The sequence below is a fragment of the Mustela lutreola genome, chromosome 2 (genome assembly GCF_030435805.1).
Source record: "Mustela lutreola isolate mMusLut2 chromosome 2, mMusLut2.pri, whole genome shotgun sequence".
Taxonomy (NCBI): Eukaryota; Metazoa; Chordata; class Mammalia; order Carnivora; family Mustelidae; genus Mustela; species Mustela lutreola.
The window spans coordinates 36,680,834-36,698,928 of record NC_081291.1 but is presented as its reverse complement, the minus strand read 5'-3'; the positions used below and the strand labels follow the sequence as shown (position 1 = coordinate 36,698,928).

The 18,095-nt window shown below is 41.8% G+C and overlaps 1 protein-coding gene across 1 annotated transcript in view; it reads left to right on the top strand.

Moving 5' to 3' along the window:
- TAFA4 (TAFA chemokine like family member 4) overlaps nucleotides 1–14,093 on the top strand; it is a 191,883-nt gene extending 177,790 nt beyond the window's left edge. The window contains exons 5-6 of the mRNA XM_059161466.1: nucleotides 3,735–3,859; nucleotides 12,723–14,093. Of these exons, the coding sequence (XP_059017449.1) occupies nucleotides 3,735–3,859; nucleotides 12,723–12,734 (137 nt within the window). The 3' untranslated portion in view covers nucleotides 12,735–14,093. The remainder of the gene's footprint in view (nucleotides 1–3,734; nucleotides 3,860–12,722) is intronic.
- The last annotated feature ends 4,002 nt before the right edge of the window (nucleotides 14,094–18,095 follow it).

Sequence of the window (18,095 nt, the reverse complement as noted above, 5' to 3'; positions counted from 1 at the left end):
CTAAACGAGGTCAAAAAAATGAAAGACCAACTCCTGAGAACTGAGCCCTGTTTGGTGTAGGTTTATAGAAATAGCTACATGAATACATCTTGTGTTTGATTTCATGGAGTAATACTTAATTGGGACAAGGGATAGAAAAAATCTTCATCTATTTTATTCAACAGAAAGTACAGAAAATGCACCAGAAGCAAGATAGCTAATTGGTCCCATTACATTTTCACCTAGAAAACAACATCACAGAAAACACTAGTCACTACCATAAAACCAGAGCTTCTCTGCTTTTTTCTTTCTTTTTTAAAAAATTCTTTCCTTTCTGCATAAAACTAGAAATTCATTACAGGTTGGCAGCTTGAAGATAGGCATGTTTTGTATTTTCCTAAGTCAGGGAGGCATGGGGCTTTCTAAAGAATTTTATTTCAAAAATAGAAGTGACAAGACACTTTCTCATCTCGAGTATATTACGGTATTTGTAACAGGATAAAATAGATACCTCCTACAAACTTATTTTCCTATGGAGACAAGGCTCAGTTAAGTGGGCAGATGTTCTCAAGAGTTATTTTAATAAAATCCTACTTCTGGGTTCTTTGTCTCAGCTCAAAGCCCAGCTCAGTAGGCACTCTACACTTGAACTTCTGGGTTTTCTAATCCCCTTATTCACTGGTGGTGAACCCCTCATCTCACCTTCACTGTGAGTTCTTTGTCAGTCTTTAACGCATAAAGGAATTTGAAACTTTTATTGTGGCTACTAAGGGTGATATCCATTAAGACTTTCTTTTCTGAAAGAACGTTTGCTGTTAAGTAAGTCTCTGACATTTGGAGGGCCCATCTTTTAATGTATTCCTCACTCAAATATGAAAATGAAGTTTTTTTGGCAAATGGAAATATTTTAAATTTCAAGACAGGTTGCTCTTTTAAGGAATCGTTGTGAATCTGTCTTCAGAAAAATCACCCCATATTTTCCAGTTAAATGAAAGAAAACTGGTAAATTCATGAGAGTTTGATCATATATGCTTTCTTCTTTTGTTTAAATAAATTGAAAGCCTTAAACAAAATACTATGAAGATCTTTTATTCTGTAGTTGAGAATTGGCATAGTTTTCAGTGATGAATGTCTGTATCTCTCTTTGTTCCCCCCTCAAGCTCCTTTTCTGGATTTGGCATTCAGAATGATCTCGGGACCCCATGAGGCTAGGAAGAAAGTACTAGCATTTCTCTTGCTGGGACGTTGACACAGAATGGATCAGATGATGTCCTCTGTAGGGAATTTAGTCCCAGATTTCTCACCTTATACCTCAAGTGGTCTCTTTCAGACTCCTTTCTGCCCCAAACTGTTTACCAGCCCCTGCTAGACTAGCTCTCCCGGGCACACAGTTCTCCCTGCCTTACTGTACCCCCTTGTCCAGAAACTTTCCATGGCTCCCTACCGCCTGGGGATCCAAGTCTGACCTGGAATGGGCATTGAGAGCCGCTGAAGGTTGCTTCTCAGACTACCTTGCTCATCTGGGTCTTCTGGCTTCCACGTCGGCCACTCCCTGTCCCCTTCACTGGGGCAGGTGACCCCTCAGCTCCCTGGGCTTCTGTGGAATCCTCCATGTTGCCGTGGGCCGCGTCAGGAGTCCATAGGTGCCTACTGCGGAGTGGCAGAGAAGCTGCCTGAGGGAACTGTTTTAAAGATTTAAAAAAAAAAAGTATTTTAAATTCAGCTGTAACTCTGTGTAAATATAACTAAGCTCTGTCAACATTTATATAACTTTCGCAGTCCTGCAGATGGAATTTCACATTGAGGGTTGGGAACCATCTCTTATTTATCTTTGTATCTACTTGGGATCGGCCTGAGGTATTCAGAAGATAATGAAGGACTGGTCAGCACTTTGAATCTGGTCAAACTCTATGTAGCATATGTTAATCTAAACTATCTTTATCCGTTGTGGTACAACAGGAAGACTTGTAGGGGCAGAGGAAGAAGTCTGGAAGCTAGTCCCTCCTCCCTCCGTTTACTCACTTGGTGGAAAGCTCTCGTTTTTATTTCTGGCCATCTGCCTCCTCTTCCTGCTTCTGAAGGTTGTTGAGATAATCAAAAGAGGAACAGTATGTAAAAGGAAAATAACAAAAAGCTTTGAAAATAACAAAGCTCCATCCAGCGTTGCGGTGGGATTGCTGTGATACCCGTGACTGAAAAGAACACAGCTTTCTCAGACTTCTCCCCTCGGTCTCCATCCATCCACTCAAGTGCAGTGGCACCCTGACAGAAAAAGTAACCCATTTAGCTATATTCCTTTCTCAGTGTTGACACCTTTTGCCTTAAATAGCTTATGATCCTTCTAGATCATGATTCTGCCTAATCGAGGTGTTATTGGTTTTGATGGGACTATAATCAGATAGTAAGCACAGTGTTCGGCCAGAATCAGGAATGGGGGGTTCTCATGGGGGAGTAGGCACAATGTCTACCCACTTGGCCTAACAGGAGCAGAGCAGAGTCTTTAAGGCAGGAGCTTGCTTTGTCCCCTGCCTTCGTCACTGCCTGCTACACCTCTGGTTGTTTCTCCTACAGATCGCTGGTGTGAGGGAGGGGTGTGAATTTAAAGGTCAATGAAGGGGCGCTGGTGTTAAAATGCCTCTGTCAGAGGGCCTCAGTTTTCTCTCCTCTATCAAATGTAGGAACTACATTTAGCAGGGTGCCTGCCTCTGGAGAAAAAATAGCTATTAGGAATTCTCAAGATTTGCTTGAAATTGAGTTTTACTTTCCAGGCCATGGTAGCTGGGGTTGAATCCTTGGGGGGTATTATTATTATTTTAACCAAAGTGCTGTTATTTCAACAGAAAAACAGGGCTCAATGACCTCTTCCCCTTAACCCATGTACCCTACCTATAGCCCCAGATCTCTGACCTACACCAGCCCACTGTCTGGGCTTACCATAAATGATGAGTCACAATCCCTTTTGTCCTTGGACCCTGTGGGAATACCCAGACAAGTTGATAGTGTTTCTTTAATGTGTCTTCATCTGCCTCCCAACCCAGAGAATTTTCCGCTCCTTCGTCTTACTAGCGGATGGCAGCAGAGATGATGGGAAAAGGTGGAAAGGGAAGTCATAGGTGTGATTGCCCGAGCCTAGACTGTGGGCAAGTGAGGGAGTGCCACGCTCTTCTCCTGCACCTGGTTTCTAGTTGTTGATTCCATGGGGTGACTCATCACTTGCTGGAACGGCATGGGGAGATGAACGCCTCTGTGACGGAAATGTTGACTGCTTTGTGTCTGCCCCTGGCAACAGAGGGCATCAAATGTAAGAACTTGCCCAGGTTGGCATTCACCAATGGAGCCTCCAAAATGATGACCCCAGCAATAGCTAACATTTTCTGGCAACCTAGTACCTGGCCTCTGGTTAGTTCAGATTTCGATAGGAATTATCTTTCTCCTCTTGACATCTGTGGTGAGGATCTGCTTTTATTCCTAATTTACATATGAGAAAACTGAGGCCAAGAGGAGTTAAATAACAAGTCAGAAGTCATTGGGGGAAAAAAAAAAGGCACAGCCAAGTTCAATCTAGACGTGCTAAAGCTTGGCACCTTAGTCTTTTCTAGAGCATTTGGCAGAAGGCATTCTTTAAATTTACTTAGAGTGAAATAGCTCTTATTAACCATCTTTGAAGTCAGTATATTGATCTGAATGAGCACTATTTTGTCCGTAGCTGGAGGAAGCAATGGTATCACAAACACTCTGTGGCCTTTGTCTTACAGCTTCCATCGTGATTCAGAAATGGTGGTGTCACATGAATCCTTGCTTGGAAGGAGAGGACTGTAAAGTGCTGCCAGATTACTCAGGTTGGTCCTGTAGCAGTGGCAATAAAGTCAAAACAACAAAGGCAAGTATAGACACACACAATTCTCCTTTACAGCTTCCTCAGGTTATTAACCATGCGACACCCCCCCCCCCCTTTGCTCCTGACACCATGACCTTGACCTTGTTTTATGTCGATAAACCCACATGGACAGGGGCCTACCCTCTTACTTTAGCCTTTTGAAAAGCCCATTTCCAAGCATTGCCCTTTATGTCAGCTTTTACAGAGCAGTGATCTGGGGGATCAGCTTGTTATTTTAGGCAGGGCCATGAAATTCACTGCAGCTCTTTCAAGAGCCTCATGGAAAGGGAAGGGATTGGAGTTGCCAGGCCAGCAGATCAGAATGGCGTGGCAAGGTCCCACACACAGATGACTTGCTGAGGTAGGGATACTTCCTGGGAGGAGTTTTAAGAGTCAAAGACTTGAACTTGAGGTGTCATAAGTCAAGAGCTGCCTCCTCCACGGAGCCTCTGACCAGGCCTCCCTGTCTCAGAAGGGTGCCGCTGTCCACCCAATTCTTAAGCCAGACAACTCTCTGCCTTATGTCCCCATGTCCACTCTTATGGGTCTTTGGAACTGTACCTCCCAACTCCCTCCTTGTGTGTCACTGTCCTTACAATGGTGGTCTTGTCCCCACTGTCTCTCATCTGGAGGACTGAGTTGCCTCATTCTCCACACCGCCACATGATGACTCCCATCATTTTGTGAAATGGAGATCTCCTAAGCTAGTCTCTCTGTCTCTCTCCACTAGCCTTGTCTGTCTGGCACTTAACGAAGGGAGGTAGCTTGCTGGGTTATTTATTTTTTGTTGTTTCAGCCTTCTGTTGGTGCCTTTTACCATGGTGCCTTTGAGGTTGCTGAGGAAGGTGTTTTTTCATGGAACGTGCTTCCCGCCTTTCTTTTCTCCTTCACCATTATTACCATTATTTCTTCAGAGTCGTTCACTGATTGAATTCATGTCTTGTGTATCTTTGAACATTTACCATGGTTCTGCTTTACATGGCAGGGTGCCCTGAGGTGCTTAGCATCTAGAGCTTTCTTTTTAGAAGTGACCTGTGAGGTCAGGGCCCATGTTTGCAGTGACCTTGATAGTCCCATAGTGAAAGATGATATTTAGAACAAATGGTAACACTTGACAGAAAGCTGTAAATATCAATTTCAGCTGACATCAAATACAAAATTATCAGTAGTACAGTAAATCAGACAGTTATTTCTGTAGCTGATTAAAATCATAATTTCAAACTCAAAACTATGTAACATTAATTGCAAACTTCTCATAATTGATATAAAGATGATCTAGGCTAAATGACACAATACAGGCATATCTCATTTTCTTGTGATTTGCATAGACTGTTTTGTTTTTGTTTTTACAACCTGAAGGTTTGTGGCACCCCTGTGTCAAACAAGTCTATTAGCATCATTTGCATTGGCTCAATTTGTGTTTCTGTGTCACATTTTGGTGATTCTTGGAATATTTCAAATCTTTTCATTACTTGTTAGGATTATCTGCAATCTTTGATGGTACTATTATAATTTTCAGGTGACAGCCCTGTGAGATGGAAAACTTAGTCTGCACATGTATATGTTTTATTCCCCTATCTCTCTTCCTCTCCTGGGGCTTCTTGTTCCCTGAGATACGACAATACTGCAATTAGGCCAGCTAATAAATCTACACAGACCTCTCAGCATTCAAGGGAAAGGAAGAATCACATGTTTCTCACCTTAGGTCAGAAGCTAGAAATGATTAAGCTTAGTCAGAAAACCTTGTCCAAAGTCAAGATAGACCAAAATTTAGGCCTCTCACCAACAGATAGCCAAACTGGAAGTGCAAAGGAAAAGCCCACCAACGAAATTTTAAAAAGTACTCCAGTGAACACACAAATGAAAAGAAAGGGAAACAGCCTTATTAACCATATGGAGAAAGTTTGAGTGGTCTCACAACATTCCTTTAAACCAAAGCCTGAGCCAGAGTATGGCCCTAGGTCTCTTGAATTCTATAAAGGTACAGAGGAAAAGTTGGAAGCTAGCTGAAGTTGGTGCATGAGGTTTAACAAAGCAGCTATGTCCATAATATACAAGTGCAAGGTGAAGCACCAGGTACTGATATGGGAGCTGCAGCAAGTTCTCCAGAAGTTCCAGCTAAAATAAAGAAGGTGGCCACTCCAAACAACAGATTTTCATTGCAGACAACACAGCCTCCTATGGGAAGAAGACGCCATTCATGACTTTCATAGCTAGAGAGGAGAAGTCAATACCAGGCATCAAAGCTTTGAAGGATTGGTAGACTCTTGTCAGGGGCTAATGCACCTGGTGATCTTAGGCTGCAGACAAGCTCATTTACCATTTCAAAAATCCTAGAATCATTAAGAATTAGACTAAGCCTACTCTGTGCTCTAGAAGTGGGACAAAGCCCAAACGTCAGTGTTATCTGTTTACTGCTTGGTTTACTGATTATTTAAACCCCACCATTGAGACTTACTGCTTATAAAAAGATTCTTTTCCAAATATTACCATTCAGGGACAATGGACCTTGTCACCCAAGAGCTCTGATGGAGAGGAATATTGATTAATGTGTTCATGGCTGCTAACATGACTCCTTGATCCACAGGCTGCAGAATGGACGTCATTTTGAATTTCTTATTATTTTAAAAGCACATTTAATAAGGCTACAACTCCCCCAGATGAATCTGGGCATTCTAGAGGCTTCATTCTTAACAGGCCTTTGGAAGAAGTTGATTTTAACAGTCATGGACAACGCTGAGGGGTTCAGGACTTCAGGGGAGGAAGCCACTGGGGGTGTGGTGGAAATAGCAAGAAAACTGGAATTAGAAGAGGAGCCAGAACATGGGACTAACGTGCTGCACTCTCATGAGAAACATAAGAGATGACGAAGTGCTTCTTATGGACAAGCATAGAAATGGGTTCTGGCAATGGCAGCTCCTCCTGGTGAAGATGCTCTGAAGATGGTTGACATGACAACCAGGGACTGAGACTATTACTTCCACTTAGTTGATGAACAGCAGCAGGGCTGGAGAGGACTGGCTCCCATTTTGAAAGAAGTTCTGTGAGTAAAATGCTAGCAACAGTATGGGCTGCGAGAGAGAGAACATTCCTGAAAGGAAGAGTCAGTCAGCACAACAGGCCAGATGGTCTTGTGAAGAGAAATGGCCACCACCAGCCCAAGCTTCAGCCACTGCCGCTCTGATTCATCCGCAGCCATCAACATCGAAGCAAGACCCTCTTCTGGGAAAAAGACTATGACTGGAGGCAAGCTCTGATGAGGGTTAGCATCCCCCCCCACCAAAGTATTTTTATATTAAGACATGTACATTTTTTTTTAAAGCCAAAATGTTCTTGTACACTTAACAGGACAGCACAGTATAAACAAAACTATTATAGGCACTGGGAAACCAGAAAATTAATTTAGCATGCCTTACTGTGATATTTGCTTTATGGCAGTACTTGCTTTACTGGGGTGGTCTGGACCCAAACCTGCAGTAGCTCTGAGGCGTGCCTGTATATGCTCTTACAGCCAGAGCTGTGGAAGTCCATGGAGTCCTCTGTTGGTGGAGGAGGGAGGTTAACACTCTCATCATTTCTATCAAGCCCATTTCTAAGCTACTCCAAATTAACTTCCAAACTATGTAAACCCAAGTGTGCTTGCTAAGCAAACCCTGCCTTAAAGTAATTCCACTCTCCTTTCCCCATGGGGCCCTTTCTGCCCCTTTTTTCCCCCATCCCCTTCCTGAATAAAAATCTTGGAGCTGCTAATGAGCTGGGGCCTTACATCCATCAGAGATAAAAATTTCCATTTATCCTATGGCTTGTAGACTAAGAAGTGACGTTTGTAAGATTATACTTGTATTGATTCTTCTATATAAATATAAAACAAGACCATGAGTACAAGCCAACTGTGTTCCGGAAAAGAATGTGTCTAAGTGGTCTCTTGCTGGAGCGGCTCCCTCTCTATTTATGTGCAGTTAGAGAGCATTTGCAGGAAGCAAACCTTTAGGGGCATTTTGGCTCTGTGTGCTGGGAATATAAGTTTGCTCTAGCTAAATCCTCAACGGTAGTGACATTTCATTTGGCACTTCTAAAAGTTGTGGAAACACAATACAGTTCCCTAAGCCATAATGATACTTGGGTTTTTTCTTTCCTCTTCTTTTTCTTTTTCTTTCTCTCTCTCTCTCTCTCTTTTTTTTTTTTTTTTTTTTTTTTTATGATATGCCACTTGAGAATAATCTTGAAGTAGTAAAACTTTGTTTCCTTTATTAATCCAAGTCCTTGTGACTTGAACTGCATAAAACATTTTATGTCTTTTTTTTTTTTTTTTTAAAGATTTTATTTATTTATTTGTCAGAGAGACAGCGAGCGAGAGCGAGCACAGGCAGACAGAGAGGCAGGCAGAGTCAGAGGGAGAAGCAGGCCCCCTGCGGAGCAAGGAGCCCGATGTGGGACTCGATCCCAGGATGCTGGGATCATGACCTGAGCCAAAGGCAGCTGCTCAACCAACTGAGCCACCCAGGCGTCCCACATTTTATGTCTTTTATGGATCTTAGGAACATAAAGTAAATTCAATTGTGGAGGTGTCACTGGTTTCTGGGAAGAGCCTAGTACCCTCAGAAGCTGTGTCTTTTTCTTAAAATAGATACCAACCATACACCACAAGTGCGACAAAGGTCCTACAGAGGTAAAACCATTGCAGCCCTCGAGGGGGATAAGCTATATAACAAAATAGTTTTCATTTTGCTTATATAATTCATGCACAGCAGCAACAAAACATAAAAACACTTAAAAAAAATTCTGCAGGAAGCCACTTAGGTCAGAATTGTATTTTCCATTTAAATGCAAATATGAAAAGAGTAAGCAGTCAAGTCAAGATATTAACAGACTTGGATGAAGATATGACAACCAGGAGGTCAGTTTCCTAGCCAGTCATCCTGTCTTTTCCAGATGTAAGAGGGTGGCCGTGTGAGTTTACCCTGCCTCTACAGTTTTCAGCGTTTCCAGAGAGAAATTCCGCTACTAGTTCTTGTGCAGAACTACAGCTGTCCCTGTCATCCTGCCTCAGTTTCCCTTTATGTCGGTGGTGTTTGCATTAAAGCTCTCAGCAACTGTACGGCACTGTTCTAGAGCCAAAGTAAACTGCGGCTCAGGGCTCTTTTTTGTTTGAAAATGGAAGGAAATCATAGTGAATGTCAAGAAATTTTAGATTTGTCCTGTTTTTATTTTTCCAACATCTGACAGCGAAGAGCTATGTCTTAGGAGCAAAAGTTCTCAACCAGGGTAATTTTTCCATCAAGGGGATGTTTTTACTTGCCATGGGAGTTATTATGGGCATCGTGGGGGGAGAGGCCAGACAGGTGCTAAAAATCTTAAAAAGCAGAGTAGATCCCCCACCCTATAGCAACGAATTATCTGGCTCCAAATGTAAATAGTGTTGAGGTTAAAAAAAAAAAAAAAAATCTGCTTTAGAGGTTTTTTTTTTTTTTTTGGAGGGGGAGCTCTTTGCAAGCATCTTATTAGATTCTCTTCATGTAGCCCTTCAAAGGTTCCACTTAGTATCTACATGTCTCTAATATTGCGTATTAGAAAACTAGAGATAAGAGTTGATGTAAACAACAGGTTATCTTTGCAACACTCTCAAGATCTAAGATGACCCAGTCTTTCTGGTATCTGCCTCAGAATGTCCTCTAATTCGTAACTTTCCCCCTGTTTCTTAGGATACCACAAGGATCATCCTCATTCTCTTGTGTCCCAGTATTCTAATTATTTAATGGTAACTGTCACTACAGGAAACTTAACCATGGGAACGTGTACCCACCCTTGTGGGCCCCACCTCTAGGATTTTCTGGTCTAATAAGTCTGAGATGGGGTTTAGCAAACCATTCTCAAGAAGTTGTTCTTAACGTTGATTCTCGTTTAGCCATGCTCTGGACCTGCTCTGTTCTTGCCTTTATACTGTTTTCTGTGTTTCCGGGGTAATTTCCCTGCCCAGGTTTCTCCCTGTTGAGAGACCACCAGTGGATTCCCCCCGGGGTAACAGAAAAGAGTATAAGCACCTTGAGATGAGCCATCAAGATGACTCACCCAATAGAGCATGTATTTCCACATCCTACTGCTGTCTTCTTCATCTAGTCCCTTTTCTAAAATTCTCCTTGTCTTTCAAGGTCCAGCTGAGATGGATCCTTTACCCAGAAGTCTTGTCTTTCCTGTTTCGTAGAGTTAGAGCCTCAGATAACTCCCAGTCCCCTGTCACGTGAGAGAGGAGCTGGTCTTGGCACAATAGCAACCTTCTGTCCACCAGATTCCAAAGTGCCAATGAGCCTTCCATACACAGGTAGCAAAATGAAATGTTGACAGGAAAGTAAATCCTAGAGAATCTTTTTTTTTTTTTTTTTTAAGATTTTTTAATTTATTTACCTGACAGACATCACGAGCAGGCAGAGGCAGAGAGGAGAAAGCAGGCTTTCCGAGGAGCAGGGAGCTCGATGTGGGGCTCGATCCCAGGACCCTGGGATCATGACCTGAGCCGAAGGCAGAGGCTTTAACCCACTGAGCCACCCAGGCGCCCCAATCCTAGAGAATCTTATCATTAAACTTTAATAGAGATCAACTCCAAAACAAGCTGGTCATGTAAAGTAAGTTTCCTTAAATAAGATGCTGTTGAGAATTATATCCTAGATACAGGCTGATACCTGGCTGGGAACGCTGTTAACTTACATATGTAGATGCACACAGCAGATCCACCTGAGAGCCTTGCTTTCCTGAGTGTAGCTACACGCCAGAGCCCCGGGCCATGCCATTCACATCACACTCACTCTGCCTTACAGCTGAAAGGAGCAGGTGCTACTCGAATGAATGTTTAGTAATCGAAGAAGCTAAAGCAATGACAGTCCTCCCCATCTCAGAAAATCTCTGTCTCCATTACCCTCGGATTTGAGATCAAGACCTTGCTTGACTCCTCCTCCTCTCATGTCCTTTGTCCTCTTTTTCACAAGTCCTGCGGGCCTCACCTTTCATCACTTCTACCAAAGTGACCCCCCTTTAAGTTGACCTTCTGGCCATGCCTCCCTGGTCTCCTCTTGGTGCCTCAGTGGAGGAAAAGGCCAGAGTTCTCCTCCCAGGTACTCAGGGCTCCCCTGCTTCCTTCCAGCAGCCCCTCACATGACAATCCTCTAGAAAGCCCTAGAGCCCTGCCCTTCTGGCCTTAGGATCCTTTTGCCCATAGCACCTGTCTCTTCCTGGCATGTCATTCCGTTGCCTGTTGGTCTAACTCTTTCTTCTACAGTCAGAGTCTCCAAGCAATGGTTTGCAAGCCACACCCAGCCCGTGGCCTCTATTTTGTGGTCCAAGAGCTAAGAATGGGCTCTGTGCTTTTAAAGGCTTGGAAGCAATCAATAGGAAAAAAGTGTTTCATAACATGAAAATTACATGAAATCCCAATTTCAGTGACTACAATTAGAGTTTTATTGGAACAAAACAATCCCCATTAGTTGACATGCTGTATTGTCTGTGTTCCTTTTGTGCTATAAAGGCTGAATTGAGTGGTTGTGGCAGAGACTGTGGCCTGCAAAGCTGAACAAATTTCTATGTGTTCCTTTACCTAGACTAGGGCTAGCGTACTTGTTCTATGAGCTCCATGAGGACTGTGCTGTTGTTGGGTGTGCTAGAGTAGCCTCCTGACAAACAAAAGAGCAACTGTATTGTAGAATATATAAAATAAAGGCCATATGTCAATTAACAGCAAATCTGAGGTTTGAATAAATACTTTGATTGGGTCCAAAGGCCAGGAGTGATGACTGTGTCATCAAGTAATACATGTTCATGTTGTGGGCCTGTTAAAATCTTAAGCTTTTGGGTTCCTGCACCCCTGCCCCAGGTTGTATATGGGTACTCTAACCTGTAAAATACCGTGCACCTTAACTGACCAAATAAAAGTAACTGCTAATTTATTTTCTTATAAATAATAAGAAATAAAAGAAACAACAGTAAACTTAATTTAATGTCTGTTTCTGGTAATTATGGCAGTTTTCCAAAAGAATGTAGTTTTTGTTATTGTTAAAGATTTATCTATTTGAGAGAGCATGCATGCACGAGAGAGAGTTGGGGGAGAGTCAGAGGGAGAGGGAAAGAGAACTTCAAGCAGATTCCCCGCTGAGCGCAAAGCCTGATAAGGGACTCGATCTCCCTGAGATCACCACCGCAACTGAACTCAGTAGTCAGATGTTCAAGCAACTGAGCCACCCAGGTGCCCCCAAAGTAACTTATTTTTAAAAAGTTAACTACATTAAAAAGGGGGATGGGCAATGCCTGGGTGGCTCAGTCAGTTAAGTGGCTGCCTTTGGCTCCGGTCATGATCCCAGGGTCCTACTCTGCTCCGTGGGGAGCCTGCTCCTCCCTCTCCCACTGCCCGTGCTCGTGGTCTCCCTCTCAAGTAAATAAAATCTTAAAAAAAAAAAAAATATAAAAGTTAACTACATTAAAAAGTAACAAAGGTAACATTTAATATCGACATACACTGATCTTAATTGGCATTCATTTGAAAAGAATTTCAATGCCTTTAAGAAAGCATGCTCAGCAGGCCTGCGTTAACTCTCTGGGCCATGAATGTACCGAATCTGATGGGTTTTGTGTAACTCAACAAAATACCAAGCTAAGGTGCATAATACCATGTTGTGCAAGCCTTTGTGCATTTTTTTTTTCAACCTGGAAGCAAGAACTGTGAAGAATTTGATTTGAACAGTTGATTTGGCGAAGTTGGTTACAGATAAAGGGACAAACTGCTAAACGCGTTCGGGACTTCCAGGGCTGGTAAAGCAGAGACTGTCCTGGGGGGCGGGGGATGAGATTCTGAATGCTCACTCACTTATTTAATTTGTTTTAGGTAACGCGGTAGCGAAGAGAGGTGTGCTTACTCCTGGAGGAGTGACAGACAGGATGCAGAGGTCTCTTATTTGGATGACTGTCTTGGCGGGTTTGGGGGAAATCGTCTCGGATTTCTGCAATATCACATTTGCATATGTGTGCTATAAGGAGTATCATTTCCCTGACTGTCCCAGCCCTCTCCGCTTCATGAATTTATCACATTGAATTATGGCCATGGGCTGCCATGCAATTCACACCCTGTCTGGATCCCAGGCAACATACCTCCGACAGACCCTGGAGGAACACAGCAGAGACTTCACCATGGATCTCCACTTGGCCTTCCACATCTTTCAGCCTTCACAAAGGAACGTGGACAGGTTCACAGGGTCCTTATTCTGTTCCTCTTTTGAACTTTTCCTTTAGTCCTTGCATTAAAGTGGTTTGAAAGGCATCTCAGTACCAAAACATTTTGGCAGAACATATTTGCAGATGTAGATTAATGAACTCTGATTAACTGCTGAAGAAGATTCCTTTTATAAATCTTGACAAATAGACTTATCGGGGTTATTGTGTGTGTATTTGTATTTTTTGTTTTAGAAGATTTAAATTTTTGCATTTTAGGTTCTGTTGTCAGGTTAGCAGAAATAAAATAACACGTTAACTTCTGGGCACCATTTTCCTGAGTGCTAAGGAGGTGTATCTCCACTCCCATATTTTATAGCCAAAGCTTGATCATGACATAGTCACAAAAGAAATAAAACCTGTTGGGATTTTTATAGCTTAGGTGTTGTCTTAAAGGTAAATCATTTAAATTATAAAACCGTCTCTGTTTAGATCAAGGGTGTTTTCTGAGATCCATTTCATGTCAACTGTATTAAACTATTTTGTTAGAAGTCTTGAAATGTTGAATTTTTAGGCTGTAAATGATTTATTCTTGGCTTTTCTCTCATTTGTTAGTCATTTTATTTCTTTAAATGTAAGTAAAATCTGAGTCATTTTTTTCTGGGCTTAATGATTTTTACAGAAGACATGTGTCCACATATTCTCAGATGCTGTCATGCAGAAATATATCACAGACGAAAAGTGACTGACCCAGATTTTAAATGCATAATGTCATTAAAACACACACTACTGTAATATGGGATTTTATACATTAAGAAATGCCAAAAACATCCTTTCTGCACTGTTAATTATCCCTGTCATTTCACAATTGTGGGGGTGGAAATATTACTATAACATTTATAGCAGTAACAATTATATCTACTTGATTTTAGTCTTGCAAAAAGAATGGAAATGGGGTACATCCATTTGTGGGCTAACTTTGTTTGAATTTGACGGGTTGCTTACCAGGATTATTAGTGTTTTACTAGTAAGTAAAAACATTCATTCTGCTGATGGCACCTAAGTTTTTGTGATGATTTTATTGCCTGAAGACTTCATGTTAATATCCCAGGCTTGCAAATTTTAAAAGCAAACGTGGAAACTAAAAAATTACATTTAATTTTGGGCATGTGAGCCATATGGCAAACTTAAGACTTAAACATGTAGCATTAGAGATAATTAAATCTCCCTAGATTTTAAATTGAGGGCCAGGCACGATGCTTTATATACTCTGCTGCCTTTACTGTAGGACCCTCCATTGTAAGAAGAGAGGGTTAAAAAAAAAGTCTATTTTATGGTACTTGAAAGACTTTCTCAGTCTTTTGCCCATACATCTGATCTCGCACACCAAATAAGATCAAGTTAAAATGACATTGCTTCACCTTGACATACATTTCTAGGGTGTAAGCTACTTTGGGGGAGTAAGTAAATGGTCCATTAGGAAAAATAGTGGGTATCACAACTGCCATTTCATCCATTATTGCTTCAAAGTATACTTTTTATCAAGTTCACAAGTCTTAAAATGGAGCTTGTCTGCAGAAGCGTTTTAATGTTATCATTCCTATACTTTTCCTGGAGGGAAGTAGATAAGTCAGTTTTCTGTGTATTCCAGAATTTAAAACAAAGACACCAAGGGAGTTGTGAAGACATTAGTCATGTCAGCATTAAGACCTCTAATTGTGGCACTTAAGATCTCACCACCAGAAGACTTCTTTTTTCTTAAAAACCTGATGCTGCCAAGTGAGGGCTGTGGACTTAGCCTAGGCCTCTCCAATGGAACCAGAGACCTAGATTTCATAGCTTTCCCTCAGATCCAGATTTGTTGCTCTAAACTGTATGGACCTCACGTACGTACATGTGGAACTCTCCTCCTGCACTAAATTTAACAGACATTGGATGAAGACCCCCAAATGGTCGACCTTTATACACACAAATCCATTTTTCTTCTCCACCTGTTCAGGTCTTTATGAATATTCCCATTTTATAGAATTTAGGACCAATAAACTTAAATTTGCCCAGACTCACCTAGTTAGTTACTACTAGAAAGTATAGAATGAGGAATCATGAAAAAAAGATGAGAAACTATAGCTTTACTTTTCCTTGAGCTTTTTGGATAACATATATTAATCCTGTGTCTTAGGGTGTCAGGGAAATTGGCTAGCCTTAGAATCTGGCTAACATCTGACCTACCTGGGCCCAGCACCTGTACTCTTTGCCATGATCTTTAATGTGCCAAAACACTGATGAAAAATCTCACTGCTTTAAGCTTAAGAAATCTCAGAACTCACCTCCTCCCATGGACACACAGACTCTACAACTCAATACAGAGCAATTCTTCCTGAAGAAGAACGGAGTGCTGATTGGGTGGCTTTGGCACAATGATGTTAGAGGAAGGACACAGAGGACAGGAAAGAGGAGGACCTGGTATCGATGGGAACACCACCCTGATGTGATGATTTGCACTAGGGAGGGTATCACTGAGGGGTGGCCTGCCCTAGGACACAGCAAAGAAACAGCCGTTTAAAGAGCAACTGCACTGTAAGTGAAGGAAAGTCATCTACTAATTCTAGAGTTTCCGCCAAAAAGTGTGGAACTCTTTGAACTCTCTGTGGGGTCTAAGGTGCCACCAGGCACCACTGTTTATATAACCCCTGACCTTGATAGTGTAGATGGGAGCAAGGTCCAGGTACTCAGCAAGCCCCAGGCTCTAAGTCTACATTAGTGCCAACCGTTCTACCAAGGTGGTCTCAATATGTGCTCCAGGTCTCCCCTGAACTGTGCCCAACCCAGTCATCCTGCCAGGACAGCCCTAGCCCACAGCACCTCAGGACCCCATCAGGCCTTCCCCGCTCCAGCCATCCTTCCAGGGTGGGAAGCAAAGAAGGCACACTTCTGCTTCAGTTCCAGCCATCCCTCCAGGACAACCCTGTAAGGGAGATGCTCTGAGAACCCCAGCACATGAATGTTTCAGTTCCAACTGTCTTGCTAAAGGCTGATCTGGTTCACAGCATCTTGTGTCCTTGTGGTTCATTTCTTTCTTTTCCCTAAGATTTTATTTATTTATTTGACAGACAGAGATCACAAGTAGGCAGAGAGGCAGGCAGAGAAAGAGAGGGGGAAGCAGGCTCTCTGCTCAGCAGAGAGCCTGACGTGGGGCTTGATCCCAGGATCCTGAGATCATGACCCAAGCCGAAGGTAGAGGCTTAACCCACTGAGCCACCCAGGTGCCCCTGTGGTTCATTTCTACTCCAGCCAAGGGTAGGGTGGCCCTGGTGCAGTACACCCTGGAACCCTCCAGGCTGCATCTGATTCAGTTCTAGCTGATCAGCCAAACCACTAGGCACATGTAGTCTCCAAAGGGAATGCTCCAATGCAAGGGGACTCAGGAACTGAAGAGGTAGGTGCTCTCCATAATTCACAGATACAACACAGTCAAAACAAAACAAAAAACCAAAAAACTAGACCAAGGAGTTATGTGATGAACAAAAGAATAAGATACTACATCCCCCACCAAAACCCTAATGAAACAGAGGTAAGTAATTTACCTGATAAAGAGTTCAAAGTAATGGTCATAAAGAAGCTCATACAACTCCAATGAAGAATGGAAGAATAAAGTGAAAACTTCAACAAAGAGTTAGAAAATATAAGAAAGTACCAAACAAGTCACAAAGTTGGAGATTATAATAACTGAACTGAAAAATACACCAGAGGAAATCACCCACAGATTAGATGACACAAAATAGGTCAGTAATCTGGTAGAGAGAATAGTGGAAGTTACCCAGTGAGAAGATCAAAAAGAAAAAAAATTTAAAAATGACAATAGTTTGAGACCTCTGGGACACAACATCTAGCATACTAACATTCGCATTATATTGCTCCCAGCAGAAAGAGAGATAAATGGGGCAAAAACCTTTTTTGAAGAAGTAATGGGTGAAAAGTTTGCTAACTTGGGGAAGGAAGCAGACAGCTGGGTCCAGATAACACAGTCCCAAACAGGAAGAATCCAAAGAGATCCAAACCAAGACATATTACTAAAAATAATGGCAGAAGTTAAAATCTTAAAACAGGAGAAAAACAAATAGTTGCATACAAGGGAAACCTCATAAGAGTACCAGTTGATCTGTCAGCAAAAATGTTGCCGGTGCAAATGGAGGGGCGTACTACATTCAAAGTGCTGAAAGAGACAAACTTACAATTGAGAATATTCTACCTGGCAAGGTAATCATTCAGAATTTACGGTGGGCTAAAGAGTTTCCTAGAAAAACATACGCTAACATAGCTCATAAATAACTCTAAACTGGCCTTACCAGAAATGTTAAAGTGTCTTCTTTAAATAAAAAAGGCTATAACTAGAAATTATAAATATATGAAAGAAAAAAATCTCATTGGTAAAACCAAATATATAGTGAAAGTAGTAAATTAGCCACTTGAAAAGTTACTATAAAAGTTATAAGCAAAACCAACTCTGTAATAAGTAGTTAAGGGGTAAACAAAACAAAGTAAAATAAGATGTCAAAAACAAAGCACAGTGTGGGGAGTAAAAATGTGGGACACAAAAACTCATTTGACCTTAAGCAACCATCAGCTTAAAATAAGACTACTACATATGTAAGCCAATGTATATGATCTTCATGGTAACAAGCCAAAAGCCTACAATAGACTAAAAGAAAACAATAAAGAGAAAGGAACCCAAATATAACACTAAAACATACCATCAAATCTCATGGAAGAGATTGAAAGAACTACAAAAACAACCAGAAAGCAATGAACAAAATGGCAGTAAGAATATACATTTCAGTAACTACTTTTCATGTAAATGGACTCAGTGCTCCAATAAAAAGGTACAAAGTGGCAAAATGTATAAACCAATTCTTTTACATATATGTTGCTATATACTGTCTACTCACTTCAGATCTAAAGACACACAGAGACTCAAAGTGAAAAGATGGAAAAGGAGTCCATGCAAAGGGCGATGGAAAGACAGCTAGTGCAGCAGTATTTCTGTCCGACA